The sequence below is a fragment of the Kogia breviceps genome, chromosome 14, assembly GCF_026419965.1.
Source record: "Kogia breviceps isolate mKogBre1 chromosome 14, mKogBre1 haplotype 1, whole genome shotgun sequence".
In the NCBI taxonomy this organism is placed as follows: domain Eukaryota; kingdom Metazoa; phylum Chordata; class Mammalia; order Artiodactyla; family Physeteridae; genus Kogia; species Kogia breviceps.
In genome coordinates, this window is record NC_081323.1 from 76,824,262 (window position 1) to 76,839,444 (window position 15,183).

A 15,183-nucleotide genomic window follows, 5' to 3' on the forward strand; every position below is an offset into this window, starting at 1 on the left:
TCTCTTCATTTGAGGCAGATGAAGGAGCTCAAAATACCTTTCTAATATTCTCTGAAGAAATCCTCAAAAATCCTCTCTTGTTATCTCCATACTATCTACCCTTTCATATCCTTGATGTCAGGGAGGCACTTTTCAAGTTCTTAAACTTGTTCTCAGATATTTCCTTTGAAAATTTAATTTTTTTTTTTTTTTCCAATTTATCTTTTGGCCGTGCCGCATGGCATGTGGGATCTTAGTTCCCCGACCAGGGATCGAACCCATGACCCCTCCATTGGAAGCGCAGAGTCATAACCATTGGACCACCAGGAAAGTCCCATCCTTTGAAAATTTATAACTTGATCTGACCCTCTCTTTGGAGTTTCATTTAATTTAATACCCTGTTTACATATGTTTAAAAAACTCAAAGAATACAGTTCCCTGTCCCTATTCTTCCTAAATGTACTTTTCACAGGTAACTGCAGTTTACACTTTGATACTATTCTTCCAGGTATTTTACTGCCTTTACAAACACACCTGCATTTTGGTATAACTTCGTTTTTTGGGCTACACAGATGGAATAATTTTGTACTCCAAGTCTACAGACTACTTTTTTCCATTTAACATGACAGCTTTCCAGTCCTGTGATAGAGATCTGCCTAATTAATTTTAATGTTTATGTAGTAGTCCACAGTTATGTCCCATAGTTATTTGACTCTTGTTGATTAACATTTAGGTGTTTTCTGATTTCTATAATGAGCACTCTTTTTTTTTTTAAACCTATTTTAATTCCTGAATTGTATTTTATTTTTCTTTTTTCTTTTGGTTGTGCCATGTGGCTTGTGGGAGTTCCCTGACCAGGGACTGAACCTGGGCCACAGCAATGACAGCGCTGAATCCTAACCACTAGACCACCAGGGAACTCCCTATAATGAACACTCTTGCTCTTATATTTTTCATGACTGATAAATTTATCTTGAATAAATTTGTAAAATTGAAATTACTGGATCAAAGAGAATTTTATAATTTTGATGATATTTCTAAATTGCCCTGTAAAAAGCTGAAAACATTTTTATTTCTTCTTACTGCATAAGAGAGAGATGAGAATGCCTGTTTCTGTATACCCTTGCCAACCCCCAGGTGTTCTCAATCTTTTAAATCTTACCAACCTGAAAGGTGAAAAATAATAACCTTAAAAAATAATAATTTGCATTTCTTTAATTTTGAGTGAGATTGAATGTATGTTTTTCCTGTGAAGCATCTCTTTCTGTCTACCTGGAGTTAGACAGACTACAAAGTCTGAGGCACAGTTCCTGAGACTGCTTTCACTTCTGACACCAACTGCAAGTTTGGGGGGGTCCTAAAAACCTCCCTCAGATTCAGTCAATTGCTAGAAAGACTCACAGAGCTCACTGAAAGCTGTCACCCTCATGATTACGGTTCATTGCTAGGAAAGGGTACAGAAAAACCAGCCAAAGGAGGAGATGTATAGAGCAGAGTCTGGGAAGCATTCATTCATTGTCCTCCGGACGTGCTACCCTCTCAGCACGGATGTGTGACATGACATGTGGAGCATCGCCAACCTGGGAAGCTCACCTGAGCTTCGGTGTCCAGAGTTTTTATGGGGGCTTCATTATGTAGGCATACCTGATTGATTGCCCACAGGGTTGAATCCAGCCTACAGCACAGCACCCCCAAAATTTGGCGTGAGTCACCCTAATAGCATAAACTGTCAAGTGCCTCTGGAGGGCCCACCATGAATGAAGATACTCCTAACACTCAGGAAGTTCCAGGGGGTTAGAGGTTACTTTCCAGGAACTGGGGAAAGGCCAGACTTCTCTTTGGGCAAGGCCAAATTCTTTACTGCACACTGTCCTATGCCCATTTTTATATTGGGATATTTGGTTCTTTTTGTAGAGATCATAACCCCAAAATACTCTATGAGTATAAAACTAAACTATAGAATCCAAAATTATTTTCCAAATTTAAAATTATGAATGTTCCTGTTGCAGCATTTTGTTACTTATTTCCTAATACTTCTGTGTGTTGGTGTTGCCGCTGTCATTTTTAGTAGCTTTTGTATTTTAGAAGCCCTGGCAGAGGAGCTGTTAAGAATGACAAGTTTGTGGGATGTAGGTTCAGGGCCTGGGCCAGCCAGTTTGTAACTTGGCGCTCTTAGGGCAAAGCTTAATCTTCTCTGGCCTTAATCCCCATGTCTGAGAAACGTGGACCATAACCTCTGCCTTCCTCACAGCGTTGTTGAGAGTCAGATAAGAACTGTGCTTGAAAATGCATTACAGTCTCTGAGAGCCTGACAGATTGAAATGAGAAGTAAATATGCTTAGAAATTTTAAATTTGCTTATGTGTTCTGCTAGAGTTGGTCGTTTAGTCTGTTTTCAGGTTTTCTGCTGTTGTAATTAGCACTGGTCTGAGACCTTTTTTACTTAAAAGAGAGTGTTGATATTTTCTTGGTTTATATTTTCCCCAAGTTGAGATACTGGGTCAAAGCAAATATATAATTTTGACTCTTAATAAAAATCTGAGTAATTTTAAAAGGTGAAACTCTCTTGAAATGGGATAGATTTCAGTGCATGAGATGCCTGATTTAGGTAGATTTCTGGATCTACTAAGTTAAGAGAAGATATTTATAGCTTTATTTGTAGTGGGTGAAGAGTTTGGGACAATTTTTTTTTCCAACTTCATTGAGATATGATTGACAAATAAAATTTCATATACTTGGGTTGTACAATGCGATTTTTTTTTAGGGTGTATAATGTTACGTTTGATATGTGTGTACAATGCTTAATTAACCACAGCCCACACATCCCCACTTCATATTGCTAACATTGTGTGTGTGTGTGTGTGTGTGCACGTGTGTGCTGAGAACACACAAGATCTACTTTCAGAAAATTTCACAGGTACTGTAAGAGTTTGGAATAGTTTGCGGGTCCATTTTTTTCCTTTGCTTTTTCCCTCTTATGTCCATTAGAGGGCACTGGAGAAAAAGCACTAAGGAAAAATTTGGATGTCCATGTAAATTATTTTTTGAAATGAAATGATTTTGGACTTTATGAACTTTAAGCAGCTGGCTTATGATATTTCAGGTTTCTTGTAGAAATCACTCATAAAATCGTCAGATCTAGGGGAAAAAAGTATATATTTCAAACTTCAGTGCAGCATGAAAATAACCACCCTGTTTTTTGTTTTTCATTATTTTTAGGTTACAGCAGGGTTTCCACATGTGTCCTGTGTGTTCATTTGATATTGGAGACAGTATACTAAAATTCAGTGATGGATGTTATTACTGCTTGGCTCTTCTTTTTTGTATTTCCGGAGAGCATTTTCTTTGGGGTCCGTCCACGCAGATTCCTGAGCTGCTTTCTGCCTGTTCATCGTTCTACATCACATTAATTGCCTTAGTTGTTACTGCAGAGGGAGCAGTACGCTCGAATACCTAGGAGCATCAGCTGTAGAGTTGGGCCAGAGCACTCCTGCTGTAAGGCCTCTTTTGAATAATATTCACTAACTTTCATGGTGTCACAGCATCTCAGCTTGTGTGTCTGGGCAAGTTATTTCACTCTGTGTGCTAGAGTGGGAGATGATAACAGTAACTGCTTTATAAAGTTGTTTTGAAGATACAATAAGTTAATCCATCTAAAGCCGTTATTTTATTGCCTGCCACATAGTATATCCTTGATAACTAATAACTATTATTGTCTAAGGAGATATCTTCAAATGGGGTACGTTTGGTCTGACTAGAATACCACCATGGTTTCTACCCCCCTCCCTCTGCAGCAAGGCAGTAATTCCAGGGCCAAAGAGAATTTGAAGGGTGGGAGTGAGAACTGAGAACAAGAGAGCTAGAGTTTGAAATGTTGCACGTGCCGAGGGGATGGGGTGTTAGGGGAATATGGCAAGGTTGGGGAACTGTCCAACCAGTTTGGTATGTTAAGAGTGGAGTGTGGTGGGGATGTGTGGAGAGGTGAACTAGGGAAGGAAGGCAGGATCCTGGAGGCCTTTTCATCCTCTGCCGTGAGAGTGTGCGCTTTGTCCTAAAGGCAGTGGGAAGCAATGTGAATTGATTGAATAGGATGAGTGGGCTGGAGGTGTGGGGAGAGAGAGCCCCAGGGGTGGGTTCAGACGATTAGGAGAAATCGAAGTACACGTTAGATCATCTCATTCAGTCCTCACAAAGACCCTGGTATGGGTACTGTCACCTCCACTTTATCATTTTACAGTGCAGGACACAAGCTTAGAGAAGCAAAGCAATTTGTCCAGAGTCGGATGGCTGCCTCCTAAGCGGTGGGACCAAGCCCAGGCTCCATCTCTTTGTCTCACTCCCCTTTGCTGCCTCCCCAGCAGGGAAGCTGAGGAGTTTGGTTAGAGAACAAGAAGTCAGGAAGAGCCTGCCAATACTTAGGTTGTTTATTTTCTGTTTCTCTCATGTTGTGCTTGTAAATGTAAAGCAGATTGCTACTTGTTTTCTTCCTGCAGTAAATAAATGTTGCTAAAATACTCCCCACAGCATGTTCTGGTTAAGCAGACAAACAGGGGTATCAGTATCATTAGTTTTGGAAATAAAGGCGGATGCTTGGTAATTACTCACCAGAGAAACATTTCAATTTGCAAAAGGAGCTCGGTGTGTCCAGTTCTGATTATAAGGTTGCATAATACTGCAGTGTAACAGCATGAAGCTGGTTCTCCTTTCATAATTATTTTTAAGACTTTAAGTGTTAAATTCACCCTCAAACGTAAGGTGACGTCTCTTCAACCCCAAGGTTGGCACTTAACCAACTAGGTGGAATTTTTACCTTAAAGTCTTTAACAAATTCCCTTTTGTCTTGTTTTTATCCTAGGCAATATTGGGGTGGTACTGTGGTTTCTGGGATGAAGGTGTGAAAATGAATTAGGTAATATTGTATAATATCTTTTTCTTTCTTCTTTTTTTAAAGAGAATTTGTACCACTTTTTGGCTCCCATTATTATAGCAGATTCATATATTTCCGTCTATTTATAAAGAACTTTTCACTTATTTATAGTCATTTTCCTAAGTGCCTAGGATGTGAGCTTATAATCAGTTTTCCGTTTCACGTATCAGAAAATAGCAGCTTGGAGAGGGCATGCATTTTCTTTCAAGACAAGTGTGATGGGTTTGGGAGTTGGGGAGGGGTGGAAGGTTGGAGACAGGGAGACTTTAGATTGGCTATTGCAGTTGTCCCTTAGGTGAAACCAAGACTGGGGGCAAAAGCAGTGGCATTGTGGATGGAGAGAACCCATACGTTGAGAATTAAAAGTTTAGAACTTGGTCACGTGTTGCCCAATGGGTGTGCAGGAGAGGAAGGAGTCCAGATTGACCAGTTCTGGGATCTTCATATATTTCTGCTTAGACTCTGTAATGGCTATAAAAAAATAAATAAAAATATACGGGTCCTATGTCAGTTGTTATGTTGTTATATTCTGGGGAAATGGGAAAATGTCTGCAGATAGGAGATGAGAATTAGAATTTGAATGGGGCTTTGCACTTCCTTGGAGAGTGTTGTGAACCATTGTATTTCTTTTCAGAAATGGAGTTACTGCTGCATATGCAAGATAGGACTAAGCTGTCATAGAGGGAAAGAATGATAAATGTTTGTCCTGAATACCCAAGACCTTTAATCATAGCCGCTGCTCTCTTTCCATGTGAATTATGTGTCCAGATGATTGAATCTGGAGTAGCTGCACTCACATTTTATAATAGATAATTTCTCTAGTGTTGGGACATGGACAGTGTTCCATGGCCATTCATTTTTTAAAAAAAAATAAATTTATTTATCTATTTTTGGCTGCATTGGGTCTTTGTTGTGGTGTGTGAACTTCTCATTGCGGTGCGCAGGCTTCTCATTGCCATGGCTTCTCTTGTTGCGGAGCACGGGCTCTAGGCGTGCAGGCTCAGTAGTTGTGGCATGCAGGCTCAGTAGTTGTGGTGCATGGGCTTAGTTGCTCCACAGCATGTGGGATCTTCCTGGACCAGGGCTCGAACCCGTGTCCCCTGCATTGGCAGGTGGATTCTCAACCACTGCGCCACCAGGGAAGCCCTCCATGGCCATTCTTTAAGAGTGTGTTCATTTTATGGGGGTCATAAGTTTATGTTTAAAACCATAATGGGGTGTCTTTGGAGCTCTGAGCACAGTGGTCAGAGGCCATTGTTATGCTGGGTCCAGTTTTGGATTTACATGGCCTTTAGGGTAAGCAGTTGAGCTGGTGATATTCTGTGGTGAAAGGCTTTTGAGGGCAGATATTGCCACCTACTATCAATTCTTGCATGATTAGTAGGGAATTACAGTAACTTACTTCGGAATTACTTCAGAGACATTTAAATGCTCTTAAGGTCAAAGTTAGTTCACTTTGCTCCACCACAAGACTTCCTTGGAACTCAAGCTCACACCTTTGCTTTTAGGTATGAAATAGACTTAAAAACAAAAAAGATCAAACCATAGGATTCTTTTTTTAAAAAATATTTATTTATTTATTTGGTTGCACTGGGTCTTAGTTGTGGCAGGCGGGCTCCTTAGTTGCAGCATGTGAACTCTTAGTTGTGGCATGCATGTGGGATATAGTTCCCTGACCAGGGATCGAACCCAGTTCCCCTGCATTGGGAGCGTGGAGTCTTATCCACTGCGCCACCAGGGAAGACCCTGGTGGGACAGCAAATCCCTGTTCACTTCCTGCCCAGGTTCAAACATGGATCATCCTCCTTTTTCTATATTAGCTGGACACAGACCTGAGACATCATGTCATCTGTGAGGTGTTGTCACTTTTAGGTAGAAAGGGCGTTGTTGTGAGTCTGCTTATTGATTCACTGGGGTCTAGACACTGAAAATGGACAGGCACTGAGGGTACTTTAGGGCTCGGTGGTAGGGCTCCTGTTCAGATGAGTTATTTTGGATTTCTGCAGCTCTTAGTAAGATCTGATGAATGTCTCCTCTGAAGTATAACACAGACTTTGTGGGTTGTCTCAGAATGATTAATTAGCACTTTAACCGTCTTCCAAAAAGGTATTGAGATAACTTTAAAATATATATATATATGTAATGAGATTTAAAAAGAGAGGAAGAAATCAATGTAAAAGGCGAATGGGGTCATCTTGTAATATGACGTCACTGACAGAATATAAGACAAGGATGATGCAAGGCCTGATACAGTGATCAGAGTTGTGCTGTGGATTTTCTAGTGGCCAAAGTCAAAAGGAAACACAGTTTTATATTATCCTTCAGATTTATTTCTATCACTGAAGACAAATTTTCACCATGGCGCCTTCTGTAAGAAGCCTTTGGGGCTGCAGGTGGAGGTGGAGTGACTTGGGTTCTGAGCAGGTGGCTGTCTGGGCAGCTCAGAGCAATTTTTTGACTTGTTTTGGGGGTTTGCAGATGTTATAACCAGCATTACTATAATTTAGTGAAGACATGTTGTGTATCAGGTATTGTGCCAGGTAATTACGTTTCATTTAATCTTCAACACAGCTCTGCTCCATAGATACTCCTTTTCTCTCTTTTCGGGTGAGGAAATTGAAATTTAGAGAAAGAACTTGCTGAAGTTGGGCAGCTGTCTGTACTCAGATTGTGAAAACTATTTGACATCTAGATGAGTGGGTTATTGATTTATGGTTTGTGGATGTATGTGTTTGAATATGTAGTTACTGTTTTGGGGGGAAAAAAAGCGCCCGTGGTGTGTCTTTAGCTCAGTGTGTGACTGGAAGTGTGATCACTTGGAAGAGAGCAGGTCTATGGGCTGTGGTTCTTGATGAGCCCTTTATCCATGCCACGTGTGCATGACTGCCGTGCTCTTATTTCCCTTGCCCGCTACCAATTCTGGGTTTCATTCTTTTCATTTTAATACAGAGAGAAAAGGAGCGGCAGGAAGGGGCAACTAGTTTGATCAGGAGCACAGTGAAGAATGAAGCCGGTGAAAGAAGAGCTATGATAACTCCTGCTCTCCGGGAAGCCCTTACTAAACAAGGTGAAAGTCCTCAAGAACTGTTATAATTCTACACTCTTAAGCATTCTAAAAGAGGAAACATGAAATAGGGATTGCCAAGAGGAACAAAGATAAAGAAGTCCCGCTATAGTTGGCTCAGCTGCTGTGTGGTTGTGGCAGCTGTAGCTGTTTAAGGAGTCACGGTCTTGTTTCTGTGGATCACTTGTGTGTTGGCTGCCTGGACCAGCAAGGGTTCTTCTTCGCTTGGTTTATTGGGATGGTACTTTACCATCAGTGAGGCTCAGGTATGCAGATGGAAGGTGCAATCACTGGCTTCTTTACGTGTCACTGTTATTAAGGGGAAATTACTAAACCTCACATGATATTAGGCTGGGTTAATTAGAAGTGTTTTATGTAGAAGTATATCTGGATTTCTGTGGTCCTCCCTTACGAAGAAGGCTGCAATTGAATGAGCGAATGATATTGGTTTCCTGTAGAAGAAAGAGTAATAAACTGGGGGTGAGTAGACCGACTTCCTTCCCTCCCTCCATCTTTCTATAATTGTTGAGATCCTTTTATGCGACAGTTGCGGCAATGCAGAGGAACTTAAGATACTTGAAATATCTCCTTCAAGGAGCTCTCAACTTATTAGAGGAGACAGACAAAAATATACAGATTTTTTTTACATAGAAATATATATGCCTTTTAATTAGAGTAGAATAAAGTGATTTTTTTACATCAAATCATATTTAATACTTCTGATTACTGTTCACTTTGTCAGTATTGATGCAGAATTAAAAGTCTCATTCATATAGGAATAAAGTGATTTTTATAATAGGTTTAAATCTGTCATCTTGCTGTTTGTTTTCTGCTTGTCTCATGTGTTTTTTGATTTCCTTTCTCTTGTTTTACTGCCTTCTTTTAGATTGTTTTTTAAATTATATGATTTTGTTTTACATCCTTTGTTAGCTTATTAGCTATAGCACTGTTTTGTTCCTTAGTGGTTGCTTGAGGTTTTATACTATACTGTATTACAGTATATCATCACGTGGTTTTATACCACTTCATGTAAAGTGGAAGAACCTTCAGTACTTCTGTTTTTGCCCTCCTCAACCTCTATGCAATTGTTTTCATGCATTTTACTTTTACACATGTTTTAAGCCCTGTACTACATTGCTATTCTTTTGATTTAAACAATTATCTATTACAGATTTAAATCATTAGGAAAAATTTTATATATTGACTTATGTAGTTACTACTTTTGGTACTTTTCATTCCTCTGTGTAAACCCGTGTTGTCTGATGGCCTTTTCCTTCTGCCTGAAGGACTCCGTTTTGCATTTCTTGTAGTGTGGGTTTGTTGGTGATGAATTATTTCAGCTTTTGTATATCTGAAAAAGGCTTTCTTTTCCCTTCATTTTTTTTTTTTTTTTTGTGGTATGCGGGCCTCACTGTTGTGGCCTCTCCCGTTGTGGAGCACAGGCTCCAGACGCTCAGGCTCAGCGGCCATGGCTCACGGGCCCAGCCGCTCCGCAGCATGTGGGATCCTCCCAGACCGGGGCACGAACCCGTGTCCCCTGCATCGGCAGGCGGACTCCCAACCACTGCGCCACCAGGGAAGCCCTCCCTTCATTTTTGAAGGATTTTTTTTTGTTATTTAATTTTATTTTTGAAGGATATTTTTTGATATGTCTAGAACTGGCAGTTTTTTTCTTTTTTGCACTTTAAGGGTGTTATTCCACTGTCTGCGGGGTCACAGTGCTTCTCATGAGGGCTCTGCAGGCATCTTTTGTTCGTTCCTTTCAAATGCAATGTTTTGTACCCCCTGATTTTCTTCTAACAACTGATTTTGAATGATTTTAATTATAATATGTCTCAGTGTAGCTTTCTTCATGCTTCTTTACTTGGAATTTGTTGAGCTTCTTGGTTCTGTGGATGTATAGTTTTAATCAAATTTGGACAAATTTTGGACATTATTTCTTCAAATATTTTTCTGCCACTCCCTCTCTTTCTACTTTTTGGGGACTCCAATTACATGTATAACAGGCCACTTGAATTTGACCCATAGCTCACAGATGTGCTTTTCATATTTTAAAATTATTTTTTCTGTCCTGCTTTACCTGACTGGATAGTTCTATTGCTGTCTTCAAGTTTAACTCAATAATCTTTTCATCTCTAAGTTGAATCTTCTAGTAATTCTATCCAGCGTATTTTTCCAGCTTAGATGTAGCTTTCATCTCTAGAAGTTCAGTTTAGGTCTTTTTCTATCTTCCATGTCTCTAACTTTCAGAGCTTATGGAATACAATTATAACTGTTTTCATGTCCTTATCTGCTAACATCTGTGTCATTTCTGGGTCGGATTTGGTTGCTGGATTATTCTCTCCATTATTAGTTATGTTTTCCTGTCTTTCTGCATGCTTGGTAATCTTTTATGGGATGCCAGATCTAATTTTATGTTTTTGGATACTGGATATTTTTGAATTCCTATAAACATTCTTGAGCTTTGTTCTGGGATGAAGATAAATTACTTGGAAACAGCTTGAGCCTTTTCATCTTGCTTTTATGATTTGTTGGGTGAGACCAGAGCCGGCTCACTATACAGCTAATTTTTTTCCCCCACCATTGAGGCAAAACACTTCTGTGTACTCTGCCCAGTGCCTTGGAATCTTGAGGTTTTCTGTCTGACTGGTAGGAACAGGCACAGTTCCGGCTGGCTGTGAGTACCAGGCATGCCTTTCATCTTTTCAGATGGTTCTTTCCCATTATTGGGTAGCTTTTCTCTCACATAGGCACTAAGCAGTACTCAAGCAAGTACTTACAGGAATCCTCTGCAGACCCTTGAGTTCAATCTCTGTGTAGCTTTTGTCTCTCCAGTACTCAATCTTGCAAACTTTAGCCACAGGGGCTCCCTTCTCTACTTCCGTGTCCTCAACTTGGGGAGAATACTGAGCTCTGCTTGTGTCATCTCTCCCTGCTGCACAGCCTGGCAACTTTCAAGGCAGTAAGCTTGGGTAATGGTAGGGCTCAACCTTGTTTGTTTCCCTTCTCTCTTGGATCATCTTCCTTTGTTGCCTGATGTTTTGTGTCCTGAAAATGGTTGTTTCATGTATTTTGTCCAGTTTTTGGTATTTCAGGTGGGAGGGTAAATCCTTTGTTACTCCATCTTGGTTACAAACAGAATCCTGCACTGCAATTTTAGTAACTGCGTAGTGTGTATTGTGGTCAGCTACAGGTCTCTCCATCCTATCCTGTGCAGTGTTTTCATATCTACCTAAATGCAGAATTTGTAGAATCCTATGTATCTTGGGAGAGAAAGATATAAAGAACTAATATAATACAGTGTGATTTCTATGATAGTGGTATGAGCAACATGTAATGTAGGAGTCCAAAAGAACTAGAATTTTCTCTGGGGATCTTTTAAATGCTTATTCTGTATCTGAGATTAGCTGATCAGTTGGACTCGGTTCCATCTTCAAGTAGATAAGCAGTGCTTTATTTATATGCGAGATGTTTACATAAATGTGGAAGAGGATAGAAGACAAAGCCCTGTAATGTTGCCACTAGAGACTTGTAATCCAAATTGACTTTGTTCCATTAATCATCACCCTACGAATATGGATGTTTAACCAGCCACTGATTCACTTATGCCATTATCCAGACTGTATTTCTCCATTTACCTCATTTATCTGCAAGTCAAGAGTCTTTTTGTGCAAGAGACTCGTGATAATTGTGGCTTATTACTTGAAGCCTCATGAGAAACTTTATTAAATGTTTTCTGAAATCAGAATTTTCTACTTGTTTGCTCTACTAGTTTGTTAAAATAAGGAAATGTGACTGCTTTGGTGTGGCTTTTCCATGCTTTTCGTGTCTTATGTGGCTCAAAATATTTAAATAGCTTGTGGAGCGGTGCTGAGAATTCATGTCAGTTTCCTAGAATTTGATTTTCCCACTTTTGGGGGGCAATATTTATTTTAATCTCCTGTTGCCCATCTTTATTTATTTTTGAAGATTACTGATGACAGTTCCCCAGTTGTTCATTGTACTGAAATATACTGTTAGCTGTTTTTGCTGTATGGTCCAGCGCATGGTTCATTTTCATAAGTGTTCCTTGGGTCTTTGAAAAACATGTGCATCCTGTAGTTGTTGAGTGCGGTGCTCTCTATGTGTCCTTGATCGAGTTTACTGTGTTGCTTCAGATCTTAGAGCTATATTGAGTTTTGATCTATGAGATCTGTTATATACTGAGAGATCTTAAAATATCTCCCTGTGATTTTGGATTAGCTTATTGTTTCTTTATGTATTTTGAGTCTGTGTTATTAGATGCATACATGTTTTAAATTGTATTATCATCCTGGTGAATGAAACCTTAGTGGCATTGGATTGTTGTCTATCATTATTTAAACAAAGAAAAATGACTTTGCTACAGTTTTATAATCACTTTTGATATGAAGTTTTGAATCAGTTCAACTTTGTGTTCCCTGTTTTTTCATTCAGGTTATCAGTTGATTGGGAGCCACTCTGGGGTGAAGCTTTGCAGGTGGACAAAGGTATTTGTTTTTATTCAAATATTATTTCTGTTTTATGCCACTTTTATATGGCTATTATATGCAATGAATTTTACCATTTTAAAGGTATAATTTACATTTAATAAAATGTAATGATTTTGAATGAATTAGTTAAATGAGTTTAGCTTTTTTTTTTTTTTTTTTTTTAACCTTTTGGCCACGATGCATGGCATGTGGGATCTTAGTTCCCCGACCAGGGATCAAACCAGTGGCCCTTGCATTGGAAGTGTGGAGTCTTAACCACTGGACCGCCAGGGAAGTCCCAAGTTCAGCATATTTTGATGGATGTAAAAACCCTTATCCACCACCTGAATTAAGCTATAGACTACTTTCCTTATGCCAGTAAATTCACTTATGTCCTTTTCTGGTCAATACCCCCTTCTCCACAGCCAGGCAACAGTTGTTCTCGTTGCTATCACTGTAGTTTAGTTTTGCCTGTTGTAGAATTTCACATGAATAGGATCATATAATGTGTAGCTCTTTGCAAGTCACTTCTTAAACTCAACATAAGGTTTCAGAGATTTATCCACATGTAATGTGTATTGTAGTTCATTCCTTTTTATTGGTGAGTACTATTCAGTAGTATGAAATATCACAGTTTTTAATCTGTTGATAGTTATTTGAGTTGTTCTCAGTTTTTGGCTATTATGAATAAAATGGCTATGAATGTGTTTGTAAAATGGTTTTTTTGGTGAACATATGTTTCGATTTCATTTGGGTACATACCTAGGAGTGGAATTGTTAAGTTGTAGGGCAGGTATATATTTAAATTTATAAGAAACTCCCAGTCTGTTTTCAGTGTGGTCATACTATTTTATACTTGCATCAGCAATTTATGAAAGTTGCTACATACTCTCATCATCATGTGGGATTACACATCTTTTTCCTGATGAGTGTGAAGTGCTACCATTTTGGTTTTAATTTACGCTTTGACAATCGATGATGAGGAGCATCTTTTCATGTGCATATTGGCCTTTCATAGTTGTGGAGTGTCTGTTCACATATTTTACCCAAGTTGAGTTGTCTGACTTGTATTATTGACTTGTAGGAGTTCTCTATATATTGTGGATATGAGTGTTTTGCCTGATGTGCAGTATGATTATTTTCTCCTAGTCTGTGACTTCCTTTTTCATTTTCCTAATGGTATCTTTTGAAGTTTTTTTAAAAATTAATTAATTAACTAACTTATTTATTTTTGGCTGTGTTGGGTCTTCATTGCTGTGTGCAGACTTTCTCTACTGGCAGCGGGCAGGGACTACTCTTCATTGTGGTGCACAGGCTTCTCGTTGCGGTGGCTTCTCTTGTTGTGGAGCATGGGCTCTAGGCACGTGGGCTTTAGTAGTTGTGGCACGCGGGCTCAGTAGTTGTGGCTCATAGGCTCTGGAGCGCAGGCTCAGTAGTTGTGGCACATGGGCTTAGTTGCTCCACGGCATGTGGGATCTTCCTGGACCAGGGCTTAAACCCATGTCCCCTGCATTGGCAGGTGGATTCTTAACCACTGTGCCACTAGGGAAATCCCTCTTTTGAAGTTTTTAATTTGAATAAAGTCCAATTTATCATTTTTTTTTATGGTTAGTACTTTTTGTATTTTAAGAAATCTTTGTCAGCTTTAAGGTCACAAGGATAGTCTGTGTTTTCTTCTGGAAGCTTCATATATAGTTTTAACTTTTATGTTTGGGTCTGTGAATTAATTTTTATGAATGGTATAAGGTAAAGGTCAAGATTGTTCCTTCCTGGGCTTCCCTGGTGGCACAGGGGACATGGGTTTGTGCCCCGGTCCAGGAGGATCCCACATGCCGTGGAGCGGCTGGGCCCGTGAGCCGTGGCTGCTGGGCCTGCGCGTCTGGAGCCTGTGCTCCGCAGCAGGAGAGGCCACAGAGGTGGGGGGCCTGCGTACTGCAAAAAAAAAAAAAAGACTGCTCCTTCCTACCACCTGCCCCCTATATGGATATTCGGGTGTTTTAGCATCATCATTTGTTGAAAAAGATTTTCCTTCCACCACTGAATTACTTTTAGGACTTTGTAGAAAATTCAGTCAACTATATGGGTAGGCCTGTGTTTGGACTGCTCTTATTCTGTTGCATTGATGTGTTTGTCTATCCTGAAGCCAGTACCACATTGTCTTGATTACTCTGGCTTTGTAATAAGTCTGAAATCATGCAGTATAAGTTCTCTGTATTGTTTTTTTAATTTTCAAGATTGTTTCCCCTCTTCTGGGCCTTTTGCATTTCCATATACGTTTTAGGATCAGCCTGTGAATTTCTGTTGTTTGTATTCTTTCTGTTTTCTTAGATTCTATATTTGTCTGTTTGTCATCTCTTCACCACAGGGTCAATTACATGAACTATAATTTCTTATTTTCTGCATTCTTGATGCTCTGCAGTCTTATAGAGACTGCCCTTCCCCGGGGGCTAATTCCTAAAGATTAACAGCAGTTTGCCTTGAGCATGCCTTTCATATGTAATTCTGAATCTGTAGCTTTCAGCTACCTCCTTATGTAACTCTCTCACATACCAAGCCAATATTTTCCCTGTCCTAAATCATCCCAGGCCCAGCTACCAGTAAACTAGGGATAGCCTTGTAGCTCAAAGCCCACTGGAATAATTCATACTAGCCAATCCTGCATTGTTTACTTTGCTCTGCCTTTCCTTTCCTGAGGAAACTCCAGTAAAAGCTCTGGCCCAGGCT

The 15,183-nt window shown here is 39.7% G+C and overlaps 1 protein-coding gene and 1 non-coding gene across 6 annotated transcripts in view; one reads left to right on the top strand and one right to left on the bottom strand.

The window, feature by feature from the left end:
- LOC131740634 (S-adenosyl-L-methionine-dependent tRNA 4-demethylwyosine synthase TYW1) overlaps positions 1 to 15,183 on the top strand; it is a 156,336-nt gene that overhangs the window by 29,985 nt on the left and 111,168 nt on the right. For 4 of the 5 annotated variants that reach the window (XM_059036654.2, XM_059036655.2, XM_067014147.1 and 1 more), the window contains 2 exons: positions 7,855 to 7,972; positions 12,425 to 12,477. The exons of the other annotated variant lie outside the window; for it this stretch is intronic. In XM_059036654.2, coding sequence (XP_058892637.1) covers positions 7,855 to 7,972; positions 12,425 to 12,477 — 171 coding nt within the window. The remainder of the gene's footprint in view (positions 1 to 7,854; positions 7,973 to 12,424; positions 12,478 to 15,183) is intronic. 5 annotated transcript variants of the gene reach the window in all.
- On the bottom strand, positions 826 to 897 carry TRNAD-GUC (transfer RNA aspartic acid (anticodon GUC)). The gene has a single exon. It is a non-coding gene; the product is annotated as a tRNA-Asp (tRNA).